General features: G+C 34.1%; 1 protein-coding gene across 1 annotated transcript; it reads left to right on the top strand.

Moving 5' to 3' along the window:
- Nucleotides 1-9,890: 9,890 nt before the first annotated feature.
- Nucleotides 9,891-13,994, top strand: LOC104245744 (uncharacterized). Its single transcript, XM_070156866.1, has 3 exons — nucleotides 9,891-9,941; nucleotides 11,661-13,513; nucleotides 13,613-13,994. Exons 1-3 carry the CDS (start codon nucleotides 9,891-9,893, stop codon nucleotides 13,992-13,994), a joined length of 2,286 nt encoding a protein of 761 aa, XP_070012967.1.
- The last annotated feature ends 11,573 nt before the right edge of the window (nucleotides 13,995-25,567 follow it).

Here is a 25,567-nt window from a genome sequence, read left to right as displayed (position 1 = left end):
TTCTGCTTGTTAGTAAGGCCCCTTTTATGAATTTCAAATCCATCCGGCTTTCCGAACCTTGAATACAGGAAGTTGAAAGAACAACACCCTTTGACAACATTGCTTTTTCTGATTTGATTACTGATGTTCAGAAGACCAAAGAATCGATGCACTGAGGAGCCTTTGGGAATATAAGATTTTGGTTTCTCAAATCTCCGTCAAAACCGGCATATCCAGCTATCTCTTCTAATGTGGGAGTAAGCTCGAAATCAGAGAAGCGAAAGACATTGTGAACAGGGTCCCAAAAAGTTACTAACGCCGTAATCAAATCATCGCGTGGTTTAACTTTCATAATATATGTGAGACTTCCCAAATACTTAATGACCCATTTCTGACCATCTTCTCCTAACTCATGCCACTATATCTGAAGCCGAAATAGAAACTCATCTACATTTGCGAATGGTGGGTTTTGGATGGTGCTCATTTTGTATCTGCGATTAATTTTAACAAAATCAAGACTCCTTTTGACAACAGACACTCATAAAAAAAATTATTTTTTAAAAAAATTTATTTTTTTATTTTTTAAAAAAAAAAACAAAAAAAAACGACACTTCTTCTCTTTTTTCTTCAAAATTTTAAAATATTTTGGGAATTTTCTAAAACAGCCCATTTTCTTTCTCGGCTCTCACAATGATTTTCTATCATTTCCCAATTAAGCTGGTCAACATGCAAATCCGAGGCAAATGAATGCACAAGTAGCAAGTAAGATGCATCAGGATGGTCTTTTCATTTCGGGTGCACCTGTCCTAGACAGACTCAACCCCTGTGTTGAGTCTCCAAGGTCAAATGCACATGATGCAAACAGACGTTCCTACTAGGGATCCGGTATGAGGCTGAGTTATTCTAAGTGAAAAACCTGAGGCATACTGTTCTAGACCTAGCTTACCCAAACGGACAGCTTGAGCCGAAGTGGGGGCAACGTACCGGGAGCACGAAAGTCTACCCGGCCTAGTTACTTGTCCCAACTTCGTCTTATTTGGTATGACTTCTAACAGAAAGGTGGGCCACGCGCACGTGTGCACCATAAATTCAGAAGACTCAGAAAGAAGAAGGGTTTCGTAGCAGTTTTATATGCATAATTCAGATAATATTAAAGCGGTAAAAAGCAACATTTAGTACATTAAGCATAAATATGTAAAAAAAAATCAGATAACAAGCAAAGCCAACTATAACAGTTATTTTAAGCTCGAATTCTTGAACCCTGAACCAGAGATTCTGGGTTTGTTAATCCCCAGCAGAGTCGCCAGAGCTGTCACACCTCTTTTTTACACAACATCCCGGAGGAGGGCATAAGTAAAGAGAGTTTTTCCGATCAAAGGACAATCGAAACGGGATTCTTTATTAATTTCAGAGTCGCCACCTGGGAATTTTATGGCGTCCCAAGTCATCGGTTCTAATCCCGAATCGAGGAAAATATGACTCTGTTTACCAGTCTGCGAACCAGAAATCCGAGTAAGGAATTCTGTTAATTCGAGAGAAGGTGTTAGGCATTCCCGAATTCCGCGTTTCTAGCACGGTCGCTTAGCAATTTATACTTGGCCTAATTTATCTTGATTTACTAAATACATTTTTTTAACTTGTTACATAGTTTTATTACCGCTTTTGGTTAAGATTGTTTATAATTATAGACCTATCATGAAACGAATCACGCGTACGTATATTCATTTTTTATATATATAAATGTAAATAATCGTGTCACGCATACGTGTACACAATAAGATTGATAGCATGTTTTTATTTTTATTATATAAAAAAAATGAATTTATGGCCTAAATTGTGCGTGCTTAAAATAAACTTACGAACACTCGTCACTCTTGTATGATTAAATGGTGAACTGCACATCTCGGGTTATATGAAATAAATTAATTTAATAACCTCCGAAAAACCCCCTTTTATTAAGAAAGTTTGCTCGAAGTTGTGCGAACGCATACTCCGAATTGTCTTTAGAAATGTAATCATGTCACGCGAACGTGTCCACAATTACACAAAATATTCTTAATGGCAATATAAATTTTCTACAAATGTGTATTATGTCCGTCTATTTTAAATATGAAAGCCATGGGAAATTACTGAATGGAGTGCCTCGAGATTTCCAGAAAAATAAAGATTTATTAGGTGTTGACCACAGGTTATATGATTTAAACGTGTGAATTATATACCTCAAAACTATTCAAATTAGAAGAGTTAATGAGATGAAAAATAAATAAATAAATAACGTGCAACTAAAATTACCATTTTATCGTGAATACGGTATCCGTAATTCGTTTATGTATTTTTAGTGCTTGATAATTATATGCACAAGTTATTTATTATTTTCCTAGTCTTAGGACTAAGTGTATGTGTTTAAAAACTTGCCAAGCGAATTACGTGTAAAACTAGGAAAAAATTAGTTGATAAGCAAACTAATATTTTTCGAAGAATTTTCATTATTCTACTTGGAGCGAACTCTACTTTGTATATCTTTGACTTAAAATGCCGCAATCTGTATTCATAAATCCAATCTTCTTCTACACAACTTGTTTTTAGTCCAAAGTTCTAATTATTTGGTTAATTTGCTTACGATGATTGAGTTTGGGATAGATAAAATCAAACCAATTTTTTATCTCGGCTTATGCAAGCTATTTACAAATACTAAATCTATACTTTGTAAAAAATCATTGACATTATTTTTATATACTATTTTTATAAGAAAATGAGTTAATCGCATTCCTAAAATAAATGGGCCATTTGTTGTTAAGAAAGAGAACTAATCTACAAATTGATTTAATAAAATGACATTACATATACCGCAAATACACATCTGAACCTTCCGGAATATTTCAATATCTTAATTGTAACGAATTATATCAATTCACCTCTCACTTATAGTTATCCCCATTATTAGACCATATTTTATGTAAACGAGAATACTTATATCAACTAGAATTAAACAATATCAGGCTTGACGAAGTTTACTAGCGTGGTTCCCCGATATTTCCATGTTACCAAGCGCTTAGTTAACATGGTCTAAATACAAAGTTTAAAGAATAGTCAACTTTCTACCAAGTCCCCTGTCTCGACAATTCGAATATAACTATACTTAATGAGATTTCGAAATAAATAGAATTATTGCAAAGCTTATACTAACTTCAAAAGAGGCCTGATGGACTAATATCTCCCATGTCGAGCATAAGCTATATTAGTTAACTAAAAAATTGAAACTCAACTAATGAATTTAAATGGATAGCAGACATATTTGGAATTCCAGATTTCGTTTCTCTTCAACATTGAAACTTTGCAATAACATGAATCTAAATATATACCTGGAAATGAGGGTAAAAAGAGGTAATATTCAGCAGTAGCAGCACAAAAACCCAACAGCAGAAAAATAGGAAGGTCAGCGAAATTAACAGCAGCACACACACATCAGTTCAACAGATTGAACAGCCCCAAAAAAAATCCGTGAAAACCAGACAAAACAGTAACAGGAAACTCAGAAATTCCAGATTCGAACCAATCAATATCACCAAACAAACCGGACAGCCACAAGGAAACAATATTTCTGATTTTTTAAAACTTAGGAAAGGCAAACTGAAACTCTTAATCTCCAAAATCAGCCTTAACACTAACTTCGAATGTAAAATTCTGTTTTTACCTTTTTTTGATTTTTCTCCCTTTCTTTTCCTCTTTTTTTTTCTTGTTCCTAAAATCAGCCAGTTTTCTTCCTATCTCTTTTTCTATTCTTTCTTTGTTCTTAAAATCCAATCCCTTCTTTTCTCTCTAATCTCTTTTTTAAAATCTGATCCTAACATCCCCTTTTATACAAATTGTTCCCCCTCCCTCCAGCCTACTGCCCGGACCCCTTTTCCCCTTTTAAAATCAGAAATTTCCCACTTCTCTGATTTTTCACTTAATTAGCCATTAAGGAAAGCTTTTCCTTAATTTCAGCCCCTCCACTCCCTTTGGTTACCCATTATCACATTAATTTAAAGACACTAAAATCCCACTAACAACACACTAACATTAACATATTATTCCTACTGTTTTATTCTCAAATTACCCCTGAAAACCCCTTAATATTACTGCCTATCAGCTGTACCCACTCATTTTAAAGAAGAAAGTTAAACATTTGACTAAACTAATTCCCATCTGATCACCTAAATTATTACAGCTATAAACCAATTCTAGTCAGAAAAAATACATCCACTACAAGAGTTCCAATGATTCAGAATAATGCTCATAATTAAACAGAATCTGAATTAATCGGACAATTAACAGTTGAACACTATAATCAACAGAATGCCAAATGATTCAAACTATACGAACAACCTAATCAACGAAGCTTAATTAGTCGATTACATATTACAATTGACATTGAACAAATCAGAAACAAAGAAATAGGCAATTCGGGTAATTTTAGTGTTATTGACAGAATCACGGATTAACTGGAAACTAATTAATCGACGCAACTTATTAATCGATTACACATAACAATTATAGCAAACATAAACAAATGACAGAATTGGACAAAATAAAAGTCCACTGAAGATGAGCAGAATTAATTGCTAGAAAATGGAAAATTAATAAAATTAAACTAAACAGATACATAGATAGAAAAACATGAATACAAAAATGAAGGAAAATAAAAGTAAAATACCTCAGAACCTCAGAAATATTCTGACTTAGGCTCGAACTCAGACCTAAGCATTTTGAGGTCGAACAGACTTTAATTGAAGTGTTCTCAATTGAGAACACCTCGATTAAGGTCTATTAGATCCAACCCTTCAATTAATTTGGACAGATTCCATGATTCGGAATTTTAGGGTTCCGTTTTTTTCAGATTTAGGGCTTGAGTGTTTCTAGCCAGATTCGAAAGGAACCAATGGTGTTTTAGGGGTGAGGGAAGCCTGGGGGTCACCTGGTATGAATTTGGGATGGATCTGGGTAAGTTCATATTTGGCTTGAATCTTCAAATGAAGATTCGAGCAGCTTTGAGATGATTCGAGCCAAACTGTTTGAGGATCTGTGTTGGGGGTGGCTGGAAGGTCACTGGGTGTTAGTTTGGTAATCATCGGAGATGGTTGGGTTTACAGTCCAACCTTCGATTTAAGATTCGAAGAGTTGGGTCCTGATTCGAGGGGAGTTATGGTGATGGTTGGAAAGAAGAGGTCGAGGTGATTCAGGGGTGTTAAGGTGGTGACCGGCGGCGTCGTTGCCGCCGGGTTTCAGGTGAGAGGGAACTAGGGCGGCTAGGGTTTGGGGGGGTGTCGTCTCAGAGACGATGATGAACAGGAAGGCGAGGGGGGTGCTTGGTTAGGGGGCTGGGGTATGAATTCAGTTTATATAGGGGAGGGGTGGTCTGATCTTGACCGTTGGATCAGGTAAGATCTACGGCCTGGATCAACTCATTTAACTGAACGGTGTCGTTTGGTTTAGGTTGGGGAATGGGTCGGTCTCAGACGCAGGTGGGTCGGGTCATGGGGAAAGGCCTGGAACCATCAGATCAAAAATCAATGAACGGTCCCGATTAAATACAATCATGCGACGTCGTTTGGTTTAATGAAAGAACTAAACTAGACCGTTGGATCTATTTGATCAACGGTCCAGATGGAAAATGCCAATACGACGTCGTTTGGTTTAATGAAAGAACTAAACTAGACTGTTGGATCTATTTGATCAACGGTCCAGATGGAAAATGCCAATACGACGTCGTTTGGTTGTCTTGAGATTACCTAGACGGGCACCATCAAAACGACGTAGCTCTTGCCCTATACTACGTTGTTTGATGGCTTTTGGGTTGACAGATCTGGGCTGGGTAGGAAGTGCAATTCTTGGGCCTAAAACAAGCCCAGTCCGAATCTTTCTTTGTTTTTTTGAACTCTTTTCCTTTTCTTTTTTTAATTTTCTGATTTAAATACAATTCCTAATTAATTAATTGTAAAATCTAAATACAACTACAAATATTAATTAATACTTACAATAATTAACACACAAAACAAAGAAAATGAAATCACACAAGGGCACATTTAAATGACAAAATTACAACAATTACATATTTTTTATGACTTTCCTTTTTTTTTAAAACAAACCTGTTAATTCCTAAATGCACATGCAACACATATTACATTATATTATTTTTTGTATTTTTAAATGCATTAATTAAATTACACATGCACACATACCTATGCAAACAAACAGGAAAACCGCACAATATTTCCTAAAAATAACACATAATTAAAGAAAAGACCTAATTTCGGGAGTTATTTTGGAGTAATTCGTATGAGGCAAAAATCACGTGCTCACAACTTCCAATTATGGGAGGCTACCAAGGCTGGCACAACTTGGACAAAGATCATCTTAGCCACCGGACTGAAAGTTTCTTCATAATCTTTACCATACTTTTGAGAAAATCCCCGAGCAACCAGCCTTGCTTTATGCCCTATCTATGCTGCCATCTGCTCTTCTTTTGATTTTGTAAACCCATTTACAAGAAATGGGTTGTACATCCTTCGGCTTTGGTACAAGGCTCCAAGTTTGATTTTTCATCAGAGCCTCCATTTCACCATCCATAGCAAGCTCCCACTCTTTGACTCCTTTAGCTTCTTCGAATGAGGAAGGTTCTTCATCATCAATTGGTCCTGCAAAGAAATAGGAATACGTACTGACAAAATTTTTATCTATGAAGCGAGGTGGCTTGATAATAGTTCTTTTTGGCCTTCCCAAACCACTTGAATCATTTTCTTGTTGAGTTTCATGTTGTTGAGGTCCAGGACTCCCCCTTTCTCTTAACTCCTCGGCATTTGTATTATCTAGAGAAGCATCTGCAATGGGCAAGCTTGAATCTCCATTATTTAAGCTTTTGAAACTCGCTCCATCCAATGCAGCTCCATAATACAAAGACACTTCATCAAATATGACATCCCTTGAGACAACAAAGAGATGAGTTTTAGAATCCATGTACTACCATCCCTTTTTTCTTTCATCATATCCGACAAATATGCATTTTCTTACCTTGACATCTGTCTTGCTCCGTTGAGAATCCTGAATGTGAACATAACAAATAGAGCCAAAAACCCTGAGGTGTTTCACGCTAGGCTTTTCTCCAAATATTAATTCATAGGGAGACTTCATATTGTTTGGAGAAAGCGGTATCTTGTTAATCACGTACGCTGCACATTTCATACCTTCAGCCCACAAGGCTCTAGGTAAATTCTTGGCATTATGTCAACTCTTACATGTCTCAGTTAAATGTCGGATCTTCCTTTCAGCCATTCCATTTTGTTGTGGTGTGTCAGCACATGTTAGCTCTCTTTTAATGCCATGCTGATGACAAAAGGAAAGAAACTCATCTAATGTGAACTCACCGCCATTATCAGTTCGCAACCGCCTTATTCTGGAATTGAGTTCACCTTTAACTGTTTCTTTGAACTCCATAAACTTACTGAAAACTTCTGACTTGTGCTTCACAAAATAAACCCAAGTGAATCTAGTAAAATCATTAATGAAAATTAGCATATAAGAATAACCTGAAAATAAAGGAGTTCTCGTTGGCCCCATCAAGTCACTGTGAATAAGTTCTAGTTGGGCATTGCACCTTGACAAGGATCTGTCTAATGGAATCCGATATGCAAACCATATTGACATCCTTCACAAACCTCTCCTCCACCAAAATTTCTTAAGTTAGGCAAACCTTTTACTAGATTTAACTTTACCATGGCTTTTAATTTATCCATGCTTAGATGTCCAAGTCTAGCATGCCAAAGATGTGTATTATCATTGCTACTCATTTTCTCAATATATAAATTAGAGGTAGATAAGACATATAAATCGTTAACTCTCTTACCTGAGTGAACGATATCTGCCTTGAGTACCTTGATATTTCGGAGGAACATTTGCAACTGAAAATAGATTTTTCTTCATTCCTGGAACATGAAAGACATTGTTGAGGGTGATAGTGTCTTTTTGCTTCTCGTTGATCACAATAGTGCCTTCCTTCTCAACATCATGGACCTATTATCTGCTGTAACAATGATATCTTGTCTGTTGTATTCGTGAAAGGTGGAGAATTTGGATTGATATCTAGTGAGATAGTGCCCACATCCTGAATCCACAATCCAGTCTCTTTCAAAATTTATGGAAGCCATGACATTTATTACTTGAGTCTCCGTTGCGAAGCACTTTTCCAGTCTTCTTCTTTTTCTTCTTCTTCAACAACTTTCTTGGTTTGAGCCATATTGCTCTCTTTGGCTCGACAATATCTTTTTATATGCCCGACTTTGCCACAACGGTAATATTTTAGAAGCTTTTTACCATTACTGGAAGATTCCCCCTTCTTTCCTAGCGATCTTGAACCACTTGAGGATTGAAAGTGCATGATATCTCTTAATTTCCATTTATAGTTTCTCTTATCGGCGACAAGAGCATTTCCTTCCCCTTCTTTGATAGATACACCATCCATCTGTTTGGCTAGTAGCTCTTGTGACGACAACAAATTCTCAAATTCTTCCAAAGATGGTTGTTGAACCCATCCTTGAATCGATGTAACAAATGGAATATATTCTAGCTTTAAACCACGAATAATGATTCTTCTTATTTGTGCTTCAGAGGTAGCCTCGTCTGGATTCAATAGAGAAATTTCGAAACACAATTTTTTAACTTTCAAGAAATACTCACCGATAGAGAGATTACCTTGAGTGGTGTTAGCTAACTCATTCTCCAAAATCTGTAGCCGAGCTTCATCCTTCTTGTTGAACAGTCGATCGAAGGTCCTCCATATTTCATGAGCTGATTTACACCTTATAATATGATCAAATAAATTAGGAGAGATAAACCTCTTTAGGATAAACTCCGCCTTAGCATTAATCTACTTTCACTTCTTACGTGCATTGCTATTTTTCGGTGCGTCAGCAGGAGCACTTGTGTTACTCCCATTGACAACTTCCCACAAATCCTCACCAACAAGGTTCATTACAAGTTTTCCATACCTTATAGTTGGACTGGTTCAATAACTCAAACCCCAATCCATTAGCACGACCATCCAAATCCATTTAGAGAAACCAGTTGAATCAACCACTAACCCGACCTTGAAATCCAGAAGTCGTCTTATGGTACTGATACCATGTAAAGAATAGCAGAAGAAGAATATTATTTGGAAACATTCTACTAGCGCAAGATCATTAACTAAGATTGGAAATTTCAACTAAAGAAGAGGAAGCTTGAAAAGAGAAGATTACTACTATATATAAAGGACCATGTAAAGAGTTTTGTAGTCCTTAGCTACACTGTAACTATCTTGTTAGCTTGCCAACAAAAAGGGTTTGCTCTTTCAAATATGTCCTTGTATTTATTATTTATTACTTCATATACAAAAATATGTTTCTAATAAATCAAGATACTTTCAAACCCTTTTTGGTAATACATAGCTCCTTAACCTAACTTTTTGCAGGTGAAGTATGCACCATAAGTTTTTTGCCCCTACTTTATTTATTTTTTGCTTAGGTTCCTATATTTAATTTGGTAAATATATTATTCTCTGAGCCTTTCAAAAATGCTTGAAAATTTGTGAATGATGATGACTAATTATGCACAAAGATAAATCTACAATGCTGATAACAAAAACCTTGAAGAATTTATTTGATAATGGGAGAGTACCCTGTCGATCAAATTTTCATAATAATTCTAAACTTATAATTAAATTTCTCTTCGGTCTTATTTTTAATAGAAAAATTATTTTGAAAATATAATTTAGATTTAGTGATTTAACTCAATTATACAATAGAAAATAAATTTCAAAACTTTTCTAAAATTAATAGATTAGAATCTTGAAAATAAAATTAAAAAATATTTAAATTTTATCCAATTTAGTTAATCAAATGGGGATAGAACAAAAGAAAAGGGAGAAGTGCTTAGCAAGTGATCAACTTGTAATCTCACATTTATTAAATACGGTTGATGGTCACATGCTATTGAAACAAAGATATATATTTTTCTTAAAATAATTTAATTTGTCAGAAATCATATAATCATTAATTGGTTGGGTATCGGAATTTTCTTTTAAAAATAAAGCATTAATGAGTTAATGATAATCTAAGTTAATTCTTGGACTTTGTTTTAATAAATTTGAATTTTTCTGAATTTCATCTAAACCTAGGCTTTAATCACCATATTTTTTATGGCATAAACTATGGTCATACGAAATTATGAGTAGTTAATCAATAAATACCAAAATAATCAATTAAAATATCTTCTTTATTTCTACCTCTAAATAGAAATAATATGCTCACAAATTCATAAAATATTAAAATATCTTCTTTAATCTATGATTATAGTCCATTTGAAATCATTTTGCATACTTTAAATTATGTTAATAAATATCAAGTCACCTTTGTCCTAGTGATATATGCTTATTCCTTAGCACATTTGTTTTCTTATAAATATTTCTTTTAATATTATATAATGATATGATCAGAAAACATAAATAATGTACTGAATAATAAATGGGTAAGAAGCGATGATCATAAAAAAGTTATGCCTAAAAACGTAACACAAATTATTATTATTATTATTATTATTGTTGTTGTTGTTGTTATTATTATCATTAATTATTATTGCCTTGATTTGGGGCTCGGGCTCAGCACGAGCTTTGCAAGACTAGTAGATTTTAGATGGGAAAACTTGTTTTGGAAAGTAGGCTTTCTTGATTTTTAGTTTCATTACAAATGAACACAACCCCTATTTATACTAGCCTACAGGGGCGGAGGTACAGTAGTGGGTGCGGGTTCGGGCGAACCCAGTGACTTTTTTCGAAACCCTGTATTTGTATTGAAATATTTACCACATCTATATAAATATATCATGCTGAACCCAGTAACAAAAGAGGTATGAGTTCAATGGTAAGGGTTGTGGGTTCTTTGGAAAAAGATATGGGTTCGATTCCCCACTAAAGCAGTGTTTTTTTTGTTTCGTTTCTTTAATACATTTTTTACTACGACATCGTTTTCTAACTTAAGTACTTAAAGTTTCTTTTGTTTAATAGAAGCAACGTGTTTCTTTCTTTAATACTCCTACATTATTTCGTTTTCTTTCTTTGTTTAACAGAAGTCTTTGCTTCTTTCTTTGTTTAACAAAGGCTTTCTGGCTTTTAATTTTTTAAAGACAAACTTTTTCTCCCAATTCCCAAATAAAAAAAACTAGGGTTCTGCTGGGTTTTCTTCCAATTCCCAAATCAAAGAAAAAGCTAGGGTTCTGCTGCTTCCTCTGCTAGGGTTCGTCAGTTTATCTCATGAGGTAAAGTTTGCTTCACACCAACCCTACCCATCTTGACAAAAGTTCTAAGTTTCATTAGTTTTATTTTGGGACCAGCAAAGAAAGAATCTTAGGGTCCTAAATTTTGCTTTTTCCTCTATTAATTTGTGAAGTAAATTGTCATAACTAATAATCAAATCAATAAGACAAGTAGACAACTAAGCACGGTTTTAATTATTGAAACAGACAATGAAGATGTTTGCTTGAATCTGGAAATTTGGTGTTGATTGATGCAACTTGACACAAGTTAGATGTCGTCTCATACTTTTGTAATTGAAATAAAGTACATGATGATTTACTCTTTTACTTCAAGTAAATTTCTATTTTGTGATTTTTAGGTTTTTCTAGCAAAAGTCGATATGATCACGAGTTTTTACCAAGCTCAAGCTTCTGCAACTTCTTCTAGCTCTCCTTTGACAAGTTCTCCATGTCCAGTTATTAATAACAATATTAATCATTCCCAAGCATCGGATAAAGTGTGCTACTATGAGCCCGATCCTGCTAAAAGAAAACCAATTTCAGAATATCCTCCTAATTTACGTAACCGTATAAGGAGAAATTATATACAAAATAGAGCTTGTCAACCCCGTGATTTTGTCTTTCCAAAAAGAGATTTTGGGGGAATAATGCGTCACTTTAATCCTCAATGGTTTAAAATTTCATGTTCTCAATGGTTAGAATATAGCATTAAACAAGATGCAACATTTTGTTTATGTTGTTACTTGTTTAAAAATGAGGTTGGAGGATATGGAAAAAAAGTAGGTGATGCTTTCACAACGGATGGTTTTAGAGGTTGGAATAAAGCTTTAGAAAGATTTAATTCACATGTGGGTAACGTGGGTAGTGTTCATAATCGATGTTTCAATATGATGCTAGATTTAATGAACCAAGAACAATCCATTCTAACTTCTTTGGACAAACAATCTGAGAAAATTAAAAGTGATCATCGAGTTCGTTTGAATGCTTCAATTGATGTGATAAGGTATCTTTTGAAAGAAGGAATTCCTTTTCGGGGCCATGATGAGAGTGTAACTTCTACTAGGAGAGGCCATTTTTTAGATCGCTTAAAATGGTATGCAGATAGGAAGGAAGATGTGAAAAATGTGGTATTAGAAAAAGCTCCAAAAAATAATACCATGACTTCTCCTGATATTCAGAAAGATATTGTGAATTCTTGTGCAAAAGAAACGGTGAAAGCAATTATTGAAGACTTGAATGGGGATTTATTTGGGATATTAGTTGATGAGTCTAAAGATGTCTCTCATAAGGAACAAATGGCTCTTGTTCTGCGCTATGTCAATAAAGAGGGTGAACTTATTGAGCGATTCCTTGGCCTTGTTCATGTTAAAGATACAAGTGCACATGCATTACAAAATGAAATATATTCTTTGCTTTTACAACATTCATTGAGTTCATCTTTAATACGGGGACAAGGGTATGATGGAGCTAGTAACATGCAAGGAAACATCAATGGTCTTAAAACTTTGATTCTGAAAGATAATCCTTCGGCACATTGCATACATTGCTTTGCTCATCAGTTGCAATTGACTCTTGTAGTTGTTGCAAAGAAACACCATGATGTAAATAATTTTTTTGACATTCTTGCTAATATTTTGAATGTTGTTGGAGGTTCTTATAAGCGTAGGGAGATGCTTAGAGATGATCAAGCTAAAAAATTAGATGAGTTATTAGTGCTTGGTGAAGTTCATACAGGAAGTGGATTAAACCAAGAACTTGGGCTTCAAAGACCAGGTGATACTCGTTGGGGATCTCACTTTAAGACATTGCGTAACTTTGTTTCTTTAATCTCATCGATTGTTCATATACTTGGAGTTCTTGCAAATGAGGGTTCAAATTATCAGGAGAAAGCATTAGCCAAAAATCTAGTGGAAGATATAAGATCTTATGAGTTCGTTTGTATATTACATTTGATGTTAAAACTATTAGCAATTACATATGATTTGAATATGGCCCTACAAAAAAAAGATCAAGATATTGTTAGTGCAATGAAACTTATTGATATTACAAAGAGGCAATTGCAAACAATGAGAGAATCTAAATGGAATTCTTTGATAGAAGATGTCTCTTCGTTTTGTGATAAGAATGGTATTGTGATCCCAAAAATGGATGAGAAGTATGCACTTGGAAAGTCGAAGCGTAAAAGCTCAACTGTTACATATTCCCATCATTTGTACGTATAGGTTTTTTGTGCTACTATTGATTTGCAACTTTCGGAGCTTAATAGTCGATTTAGTGAAGTGAATACTTCTCTGCTTCTTGGTATGGCTAGTTTGAGTCCCGATGATTCTTTTGCGAATTATGATAAAAACAAGATTATGAAACTTGCTACATATTATCCAAATGAGTTCCCCGCTTCTAAGCTTGAAGATCTTAGTTATGAGCTTGACAACTATATTGACTATGTGCGAGAAATGGACAATGCATTCTCTAACTTGAAAGCGCTGGGTGATCTGTCAAAGACATTGGTTAAAATAAATATTTACAAGACATGGGGACTTGTTTATTTGCTTGTGAAGCTGAGTTTGATATTACCTGTGGCTACTGCAACGGTTGAAAGGGCTTTTTCTTCAATGAAGTTTATTAAAAATGATTTGCGAAGCAAGATTGGTGATGACTTTTTGAATGATTGTTTAGTTTGTTTTTTAGGATGAAGTATTTGAAAGTGTATCTAATGATGCGATCATTGATCGTTTTCAAAATATGACAACTCGTCGAGTGCAATTGAAATGATAATGTTTATATTCATATATTGTGTTTGTCTTTAGTTACTTTTTAACTATATATTAAATATCGATACTTATTCTTTAGTCGGTTTGATATTGTATATCAGTTTTAGGTTATCCGCCTCTGCTAGCCTATGGATGATTCTAGATAATGTACAAAGAAGATTCTAGCAACTTTATCTTCTAACAATACTCTAGGATATCCAGATGTCTTATCTTCCCACAACATTCTAGAATATTTAGATATGTCTACTAGATAAATATCAAGGATGCTACATTAGGATAATATATATATATATATATAATATTAAATCTTGCATACCTTTACAAGCTATATTTTCGATAAACTCTCGGCAGATTGCAGCTAGACACTAATTTGAAGTAGATTGTTCAATGCGCCACGATTCAACTCGAGAACCCCAGTCAGGACTTAAAAATTCAGCTTATGAGTTCTGAGCTTTTTCGCCAACACAGTAATTAGTTTTAGTTATTTGGTTAATATTGCCATCAAGATATTTAATTCGATCAAAATATAATAGTGTTCAAAAGATTTTTTTTTTTTTATTTCAAGATGATTTAATCTCAACTCGACGTCAAAGGTTTCCTTGTTTTAGATTTTTTTTTTTTTTAATTTCAGCGCTCAAATATACGAAATATTGACATTCAATTTACAATAGGTAAAAAGTTATCAAAAATACCCCAAATTTTCTTTGCACGATACAATCCACATAGAATCAATTATTGGGAAACAGAGCAATGGAAAAAACCAAAAAGCAAAATAAAATTCACTCATCTTAATTGGATAAAGAAAATCCACACCCATACATCACAGTAGTACAAGAATCAGATACCTTCAGACCTTAACTAATAATATTAAGGCCCAAAAACTAAATAAAAAAACATAAATGTAATACTCCACTGGTGTTCAAATAAAATTAATACAAGAGGAAACCCATAAAAGATAAGAAGAGAGAAGAGTAAATCAAGGCAGTTGACAAAGTGAGCTGAGACCCAGCTCCGGCGTCCATTCCCGGTGCCGGTGCCGGAGCAAAATCGCCTTCCTGAGCTGTGATTTTAGTAGCTGCTAAATAAATCAGAGTGAAAATGGTGAACATGGTAAGTTTCAAGATTCTTACTGCTGCCATTTTCCCCTGATCTATATTGATATAATAAACAGAGAAATTAAGAAGCAGGAAATAGAGTTTAGGAGTGAAAGAATGAGGAATTGAAGATGACGAAGTCTCTGCTTTTATAGCCGTTTTGTTGGGTTTTTTCAGTAACGTTCGAATTACGAGAGGGTGGAAAGTTCAAAAATTTTCAGAAACAATACAAACGTTCGAAATTCTGAAACAACGGACCTAATTGTGGACAAAATAAAAGATGTAGGACCCACTCATGATGTACAGCTAGGCCTGTACCCCTCCTTGGCTCAAGTGTGTCTTTACGTTCTACGTTGTATTCAACTTAGGGCCCGTTTGGCCCGTTCTATTTTTTTCGGAATCAATATTTGTCCATGAAAATTTTAATTTTTACTTGAAGTTGAATTTCAAATTTTTTAAAAATTCTAAAAAGCTATTTTTCAATATTTTTATTTCAAATCACTCATAAAAATTCAAAAACAACGCAAATTCTATTCATGTCTAAACACAACTCTACTTTTCAAACATTATTTTCACTTATATTTTTTCGTGTAATTTTACAATTCTTATATCCAAACGTTCACTTAAATAGTGGTTTTAAAAGAATTCATAACATATATAAATAGTAGGTTAACAAATGGGAAAATGCATAAGTACCCCCTAACCTATGACCGAAGTTTCAACTACACATTTTTTTCGGAGGTCTTATTACCCCCTAAACTTAAAATAAAACTATTACCTCCCTAAATACTTACGTGGCAAAGTAAGTATATTTCACGAGCAACAAAAACTAATACTAAATTTTTATTTCTAATATGCCTTTTATTAAATATATATAGTTTTTAGTTTTTCTTTTCTTTTCTATTTCTATCTCTTTTTTAATTTCTTTTCTTCCTCTACCCGACTAGCAACATGGCCGATGCCACCACCGCTTCGTCGAAGTTTTTTATCAAATATATGTATTAATACTGTACAGAAACGGATAAGTAGGAAAAAATGACACCACTTAATATAAATTGAGTCTTGATTGTTATGTGCTTGAATTTGCTCTAAGAGGTCAAAGGTTCAAACCTCAACTAGCACATTTCTCTTTTACAAATATTTGTGTTTAAAAATTATGATGAAGTAGAACTGAACTCAGGATCTTTTCTAACTTAAGGCTCAACAAAATCAATAGACTAAAGCCATTTCTTGTCTAAAAGTATGATAATCAAAGTTATATTCCAGTTTTTCTATAAATTTTGATACCGCTTAAAAATATTCCTGCATACACCCCTGGTCGCAACCCCCAAATTTCTCCGCCATTGAAACCCTAATTTATATACTCCACCCTCTTATTTTCCTAAGTCCATAGCCGCATCCCCCATTTTTCCAACTCCCCAGCAACTCTTCTCTCTCTTATAGGGTCTGCAGCCGCTGCCGCCCCGGTGACTTGGCTGGTTGGTGACCACGACCTCACTCTCTCTCTCTCATCTATTACCCTTAGTGTAACTAGTTTTTTAAGAAGATAATTTTTTTTAAACAACTCAACAATTGCAGATTTATTCTAAATCATTTGAGAAGTAAACAATGTGAAGGATTCGGGATTGTAGAATTTTCTTTAATTATCGGTCCATAAATTTGCAAGAAAAATAATCAGGTTGTGAAGGAATTCCCTCGCCAAAACGTTTTCCGACCATAGAAATCAATTTTTCCAGCCAAATTTTGCAGATTTTTCATCAGTGTTCCATTATATTAACAGTAGATCCCACCATTTATAATTATATTCTTCTTGCATAATCACAAACTAAACAATAATTTCAGATTTGATAAATAAAAAAGAAAAAGACGGAAAAAAGAAAATTTGGAAAGATTTGTGGGAGTAGGCGGTCACGTTTTGGGAAGAAGGTACGTAATTGGAGGAAGAGAAGGAAAAGAAAAAGAAAGAAAAAAATGATAGAATAATAAAACAAAAAACAAGGGAAAGAATAAGAAAAGATAAAAAAAAAAAAAAATCCTAATGAAATGTATCTGGTGCATGGCTTCGACGATCAATATATGATGTGGTTGTGGCCTTTCATGGGTGTAACAATTCCGTTTTAAAATAGTTAAGGGGGTAATAGAATATCCCGAAAAGAAAAATTGTGTTATTGAAATTTCGGTCATAGATTGGGGGAGCGGGGGAGAGTGCTTAATGCATCTTCCCTTAAGAAATCATAAAATGAAAATTTAATTTGCTAATATTTTCATAAATATAAATTATTATTTTTCAAATTCGAATTTCGCATAACAATCTAATCCAAATTAAAAGTTTCTTCTAGTTATATTTATATAGTGATGCTGGTGTGACACCTTTTTTTCTTTAGTTGTTTTCCTGTAATGAAAGAATTGAAGCAGCAAACTAAGCTCTCGTTTCATCATAAATTTTGGCTTTATTTTTTCAAAAAAAAAAAATCAAAAATTTCAAGTTCCCAAAAATCAAATATTATTTTTCAACGGCACTTCAAAAAATCTTTTTTAAAGTTTTAATAAAATCTATGTCCAAGTGCTAGCTAAAAGTATTAAAATAGGAAATCTTACGAGAATGTACTAAATCACTAATTACCAACGACTAGCCATTTTAGTCGTACTACCAAAAATAGCTCAAAAAATTACGAATGATATAAAAGATTCAAGAAGATATATAGGCAAAAGAGATATTCTTTTCAATGAGTATTGTTGTGATTTGGTAAAAACATATAGATGAGGCAATATATAAGATTTGACGAAGTTTGAAGGTGAGTTAGTCTAGCTTGGAGTCAAAATTCATTACCAATGATAAACAATATAAAAAAATTATGCAAAAAAGATTTTTTTTCTCCAATGGGTATGGCTGAAATTCGTTGAAAACATATAGATGAGGAAATATATAAAATTTGAACAAGATTGGAGGCGATTTGGACTTGTTTAATTTGGTATCAAAATTCGTAGTTACAATCGAATTTAAAAAATTCTTCTATGATACATGTATCAAACATGTATCACGCATGCATCGTGCGTACATGTTGTTAGAAAAATAATTTTGATAACTCAAAAAGAAATATTCAAATCAGTGCATAGATTCATTCTTTTAATATTATTTAATGGGTCTTTATTATACCATTTAATAGAATATATTTTAATGTCTTTGAATATAATATTTTTACTAACCTTTAATGGCTATCATTATGGCTATCAAAATCAGTTTGACTTTTGAAGATAATGAATTTGGTGTTTGAAACGGTTTAGCTTAATTGCTTTCATTGTTATGTAACGTTTCTTTATTTAATATATAGATGTCCAACTTTGGATTATATATATATGAATATGTTTGTGTTCATTTTGAGTGTGTGAAGAAAAAAGTAAAAACTTTTCTTCTTATTTTCTTTTAATGTACTGGGTTTTTTTTATTCATTTTTTGTTGTTTCTGCTCCTAGTTATACTAGAAGAGCTTGTTAAATTTGGGGGGATATGTCTAAGTTTATTCATCATAGTGTGGACGAAATATCTTTAAGGACAGTGTCCTTGACACGCTTCAAGCTAAATCTTTTATTCTCCATAATCAATCATATTCTTCCAACAATCTTAAGGATATTTCCACATTTTTTTTATTATGGAGAATCAAATTTGACGTTGTCCAAGTTATTGTTCTAATTCTTAAAATGGAACCCACACTTCAAGTTTGCACAATGGTCTTATGGAGAATACCACTCTTTATGAAAATTATTTTTGTGAGCAACGAAATATTAATCAAGTTGTTATTTCAATTTTGTGCATTATCGCATTATGGAGGATAAATCGCACCACAAAATTAAGGTATGCTTTTTATAGTATTCATATGCTCCTGAGCCTACAAAAATGTCGACTTTTATTGCTTGCCATTTTTTGAAAATTTTGAAAGCTTTAAGATAGCGAGTTTAAATTTATTCTTCAATTACAACAAATTTGAGTTTTGAATTTGGAGTGTTACAAATAAAAACATGATTGATTTCACCCAAGTCGTATAAATTCTTTGCTAATTCTCTGAGAATGAAAGAGTGAATAATTTACTATACATAATAATCATTCATGTCAAATAGAATTTGACAGATCTTTCTGATGGAAGGGAAGATGATGATTAATGTGTTGGTGGAATGCTTTATGAGTTGTGAAAAGATTATCTCCTTAACCTGAAATTTTTTTAAAATGTGGGGGTTCATCATGCTCAAAGTTATATATCATGTTATAACGAAGCCTTAAAAAATTGAGATTTTTTGTGGTGAAAATTTATATTAGAAGATAAAAAATATCTTGTATTTCTGGCTCTAAAAAGTTATGTTGCTACGGGTCTCTAGTCATTTGGTGTGATGAACTAAAGGGTCATCTTCTGTTTTAGAACTCGAATCTGTATTCCCAGGCATTAAAAATCTTATTTTATCTTTTCTTGATTTGCGCGTGCAGTCCGGGCGTGTATCCGAAAAGCCCTTATGTGAAAATTTATGAAATAATAATTTTTGGCCTAAAAAGTTAATTTTTATTGATTTCGGCCAACGTTTTGGGTAAACGGATCGGACCCGTATTTTAATGGTCCCGGTAGGTCCGGAATCGAATTCCGAGGTCCCAAACCCGAGAAATAAATTTTTGATGAAAATTGTAAGACTAAAAATCTAAGAAATTAAAGAAATTGATTAATATTTGATCTTGTTGGTATCATGCCCGTATTTTGATTCTGGAGCCCGATACACGTTTAATATAATATTTAAGTCATGTCTGAGAAATTTGGTGAAAAACGGAGTTTATTTGACGTAATTCGGACCTTTGGTTGAAAAGTTAGAAGTTTTGAAACCTTCTTGAAAATTTCATGCAATTGGGTGCTAAATTCGTAGTTTTAGGTGTTATTTTGGCGATTTGATCATGCGGGCAAGTTCGTATGATATTTTAAGACTTGTGTGCATGATTGGTTTGGAGCCCCGAGGGTTCAGGTGAGTTTCGGATAGTCTACGGAGTGATTTGGAACTTAGAAAAATAGCTGGTGTGCTTCAGCTGTGTTGCAGGCCTCAGACCTCGCAAATGCGAGGTCAGGGTTCGCATTTGCGATCACTGTTGAGTTTGCAATTGCGAACTTCTCATCGCAAATGCGAAGAGAAGCTGGGTCAGCCTGTGTTCGCAATTTCGAACTTTCCTTCGCAATTGGGAAGGGAGTCTGGGATGGGTATGATTGCAAATGCGATCTTTTACTCGCATTTGCGAGGAAACAGTATTCGCAAATGCGACACTTTCCTCGCAGTTGCGAAGGCAGCAAGACTGTAAAGGGCTTCGCATTTGCAAAGCTTAGGTCGCAAATGCGACATCTGCAGCTGATAACTTTTGACTTAGACGGGATTTTTCATTCATTCTCCCATTTTTCAAAACCTAAACTTCAAGAGGCAATTTTCCAAAGGCTAGTTCTTCCCCAAATTATATGTAAATGATTCTTAACTCATTGTTTTTAATCTTTTATTTCTTTTCACAAGATTTCATCCTAGAATCTAGGGTTTTTTCATGGTGGACTTGGGGATTTTTGGGTAGAACTTAGGAATTTCGAAATTTGGGAATTTAGACCTCAAATTGAGGTCGGATTGCAAAACCAATTGTATATCCAGACTCAGGGTGAATGGGTATTCGGGTTTTGGTCCGAATTTCGGGTTTTGACCAAGCAGGCCTGAGGTCATTTTTTGACTTTTTGGGAAAAATATTGGGAAACCTACAATTATGCATTGGAATTAATATTTTTAGCGATAATTGATGTTATTAAGTAAATTATGACTAGATACGAGTGGATTGGAGGTGGAATGGAGAGGTAAAGCGGTAATTGAGCTTTGAATTGCCCGTTGGATTGAGGTAAGTGTTTGGTCTAACCTTGACTCGAGGGATTAGGGATACCCGACTTAGTTGCTATGTGAAATTCCTTGTATGTGGCGTATAGGTGTGGTGACGAGTATCTATGCGCTGCCAAATTAATTGTTTAACTTGTTCCCTTCCCCGTTTCCAAAATATTGTCTTCCTATCTTAATTGCTACATGCTTATTGATGCTCCCATGTCTAATTGCTTCTTGTTAGATGTAGTTTTCTTTATTGAGGGTATTAATCGTTCCGTAGTTTCATTGTATTACATTACTGGTTTAAGTTGGTTTATTGGAGTTTCATGATACATTTTGGTTGGTCTCGCTGTATAGTAATAATTGATGAGATTTTATAATTGTATAGATTTCCGTTTGATTTGGTTGAGGCATAAATATTGTGGAGGATTTGAGTTAAATTGTGAAATACTTGTTCTTATTGTGTGATTGGTGCTGATATGGTGGGATCGGGTTGCATGCCGCAACAGGAGGAATAAGGGTGAATTGTGATTGTCTGGTGGGATCAAGTTGCGCACCGCAACAAGGAGTAATAAGGGTGGACAGGTGGGATCGGGTTGCGCGCCACAACATGAGGAATAAGGGTGATATATTGAGAAGTAATAAGGGTGAACTGGTGGGATCGGGTTGCACGTTGCAACAAGGAGTAATAAGGGTGAATGTTCATATTGTTACTGATTATATGGTGGGATCAGGATGCGCACCACATCATTTCATTTTTTATATATTTTTTCTATGTTGTGATTCCATTCTGTGGCATTGTAACTCTCTTAAGAATTGATTATAGCTGAGTACTGGCAAGATAATTGAGTTCCGTATTTATTTTTACTGCAAATTACTGTTCCATTTCATTTCGTACCTCATTTTGCTTTATTATCAACTGTATGCAGGTTATATTGTAAATGCCCCGCCTTAGCCTCGTCACTACCTCTTTGAGGTTAGGCACAGTACTTACCAGTACATGGGGTCGGTTGTACTGATATTGCACTATGCACTTTCTGTGCTGATTTTGGAGCTCATTGTGGCTGATCAAGAGGTCGGTTGCAAGCATTCATCAAGGAGACCCAAGGTAGTCCTGCAGGCGTCCGCAGGCCTTGGCGTCCCCTCCTATGTTCTGCATTTCTATTTTATTTTCTCTTGAGACAGATGTACTTTTCTTTCAGACCATTACTTGTAGATATTTATAGAATGTTCGTGGGTTGTGACAACAGTTTCTGGGTGGTAACTGTTTCGGATTTGTTAATAGTATAAGGATGATCAGTTAATTATGTACTTCTGCTTTTATTTCCGTTGATTTAGTTTTGTTAAAATTTAATTATAAAAAGTAAAGGAAAAAGGTGAATAGAACTCTAATGTTGGCTTGCCTAGCAAGTGCGATGTTAGGCACCATCACGGTCCCGACGATGGGAAATTCGCGTCGTGACATTTGGGTGAAGAAATCATTGTATTATGACCTATTTCCTACTGATTTGAGATATTTTTTGTAGAAGTTAGTTCCTTCCATTTTTAGAAAATTTTACTCTGGTACTTAACTATGGAAAATACAAAAAGAAAATAAATTCTTATGTGTTGAAAGATATTTCAAAAGGCACTTGTACAGAAGTAAAATTTTATTTCATTTGAGATGATTTTATGCTTTACTTGAGAAATACTTTGAGTTAGTATTTTGTATGAGAATTTTTCACTGTATTAGAAGGATACAATGATGATATTGAATCTCCGATTCGGATAAGAAAAACTCAATAGCGATTGTGTGATCACTTTTTGGTGGGTGTTGTGGTATTAAAATTACCTGAAAATGAGGTTGATTAAGGAACCTCTTGGTGAGTTAAACCAACAATAATTATGTCGATGAATTGTGATTGCCAAAGCGCAATAGCCATTATAAGAAAATAAATCTTTCAAAGAAAAGAGTAGATACATTCTCTAGAGACATAATATGATATAGCAATTGTTTAGAGATGAGAATTTTTTTATACATATTATATGTAGTCAAAAGAGGATTTGGCCGATCCTTTGACTTATAAGTGAAACATCGAGGGGTTGAGACTTTTGCCAATTTGAGATGTATCAACAATGAAGGTAACTCAACCTATGTGATTGGAGATCCTATGAAGTAGGTTCATATGGGTAATAACAAGTCATTAGTTGATCAAATGTGCACTATTAAAGTATGTCTCTTCCTATGGTGTGTGTATACATAGGATAAGATTGCAAGGAATATGAGGTTGAATTATTAAACTCTTAATCCAATAATTCATAGCCTTTTGTAGGTGGAGTGGGGCCGCTCCTATGAAATTTGTGGCAAAATTTCTAGAGCACTCATGAAAACCAGGCACGCACATGACCTATTAATGTAAAACCGCGACAAACAACAACGTGTGTGTGTGTGTGAGTATAATGTAATAGATAAGACACTAAACTTATAAAAGAATGCTTGGTTCATAGAAGTTTTAAACTTCACCAATTGTTCCGTAAGCTTAATCTTATTTTATCTAGGTATGGTTCATAGTCCAATAGACACCAGATTCGACGCATTATGCTCATTTGTGAAAACTCAACGAATTTTTTTATTTTATTCTATTACTTAATATTCTTTTTGAGTTATGTGGGGGATTGTTAGAAAAATAATTTTGATAACTCAAAAAAATATTCAAATTAGTGTCTAGATTCATTCTTTTAATATTATTTTAATGGGTCTTTATTATACCATTTAATAGAATATATTTTAATGTCTATAACTGAAGATTTAAATAACTTTGAATATAATATTTTTACTAACCTGTAATGGCTATCAAAATCAGTTTGACTTTTGAAGATAATGAATTTGACGTTTGAAATGTTTTAGATTAATTGCTTTCTTTGTTATGTAATGTTTCTTTATTTAACATATAGATATCCAACTTTGGATTATATATATGAATATGTTTGTGTTCATTTTGAGTGTGTGAAGAAAAAAAGTAAAAACTTTTCTTCTTATTTTCTTTTAATGTGCTGGGTTTTCTTTTTATTTAATCTTTGTTGTTTCTGTTCCTAGTTATACTAGAAGAGCTTGTTGAATCCTGGGGGATACGCCTAAGTTTATTCATCACGGTGTGGGCGAAATATCTTTAAAGACAATGTTCTTTGACACGCCTCAAGCTAAATCTTTTATTCTCCATAATCAATTAAATTTTTACAACACATGTATGCATGGATATATATGTTATACACATTTGATGCACATATGATACTTATGTGATACACAAATGATACATAGTGTGATACACATATGATTTTCTTCCATGTTCATCTTGTGTACTTCAAATTTGGCTCAAATATCAATTCAAATCACCTAAAATCTCCACCAAGTCATCCCAAAATTGAGATTCACACTCCTTAAGATGTACTCGATCTATTCCAACAATACCCACTCGAAAAAAAATTTAATTTTAAAAACTCAAATTCTGAATTCAAGCTTAAGCAAGTTTCAATAGTTGTCCACGGTGTTTTCAGTTTAATCCGACAAACTAATGTTTAATAATAATTTCCAAATCGAGTTAAGGTGCTCGATTCTCTAAATTTCAACTTAAAGGAATTAGAATATTGCAATAATGTTGAAGTATCAAAAAGTTTGAACTATCTTTGTGTTTTAGCAAAATAGATACGTCACAAAATGACATTTCACCAATTTTTAGTAGATTTTTTGTATATGGCTAGATTTGTGTAACGACCCGGATGGTTGTTTCGAGAGTTATACTCTCGTTCCCCCATTTCCTGCTTCTTTTGTATCCTTTAGTAGTATTTTGACTTACCGGGTTAGTTAGTTCGTGTTCGAAGTAATTTTGGAGTGAGTTGAGACAATTAGTCTCTTGTGAGAAGGTTAAGTTGGGAAAGTTGACTGGATGTTGATTTATGTATAAACGACCTCGGATTTGAATTTTAATGGTTCCGTTAGGTTATTTTGGACTTAGGAGCGCGTCCAGAATGTGATTTGAAGGTCCGTAGTAGAATTAGGCTTGCATTAGCAAAAGTAGGAATTTTGGCGATTTTGGTCAGTAGTGAAAATTTTGATATCAGGATTAGATTGGAGTTTCGAAAGTTGGAGAAGGTTCGTGGTGTTACTTTTGACTTGTGTGAAAAAGTTGAGGTCATTCAGATATGTTTTGATAGGTTTTGGCGTTGTTTGTAGAATTTGGATGTTTCGAAGTTCATTAGGCTTGAATCCGTGTGTAATTCATATTTCTGATGTTCTTCGAGGTGATTTGATTATTTGATTAAGTTCGTATGATGCTACGGGATATGTTGGTATGTTTGGTTGAGGTCCCGAGGGCCTCGGGTTGATTTCGGGTGATTAACGGAACAAGTTTGGAAATTGGAGGATTGCTGAAGTGGAACTCAGCTGTCATAATTGCACGTGCGGATGAGTCACAATCACACATGCGGATGTCTCATCGCAGGTGTGAGCCCGCAGAAGCGAGCGGGAGATCGCAGATACGGGATTGGAGGA

This window comes from Nicotiana sylvestris, chromosome 9 (assembly GCF_000393655.2).
Source record: "Nicotiana sylvestris chromosome 9, ASM39365v2, whole genome shotgun sequence".
Classification (NCBI taxonomy): domain Eukaryota; kingdom Viridiplantae; phylum Streptophyta; class Magnoliopsida; order Solanales; family Solanaceae; genus Nicotiana; species Nicotiana sylvestris.
The sequence above is the reverse complement of the archived record's forward strand: the minus strand, read 5'-3'. Positions and strand labels throughout refer to the sequence as shown.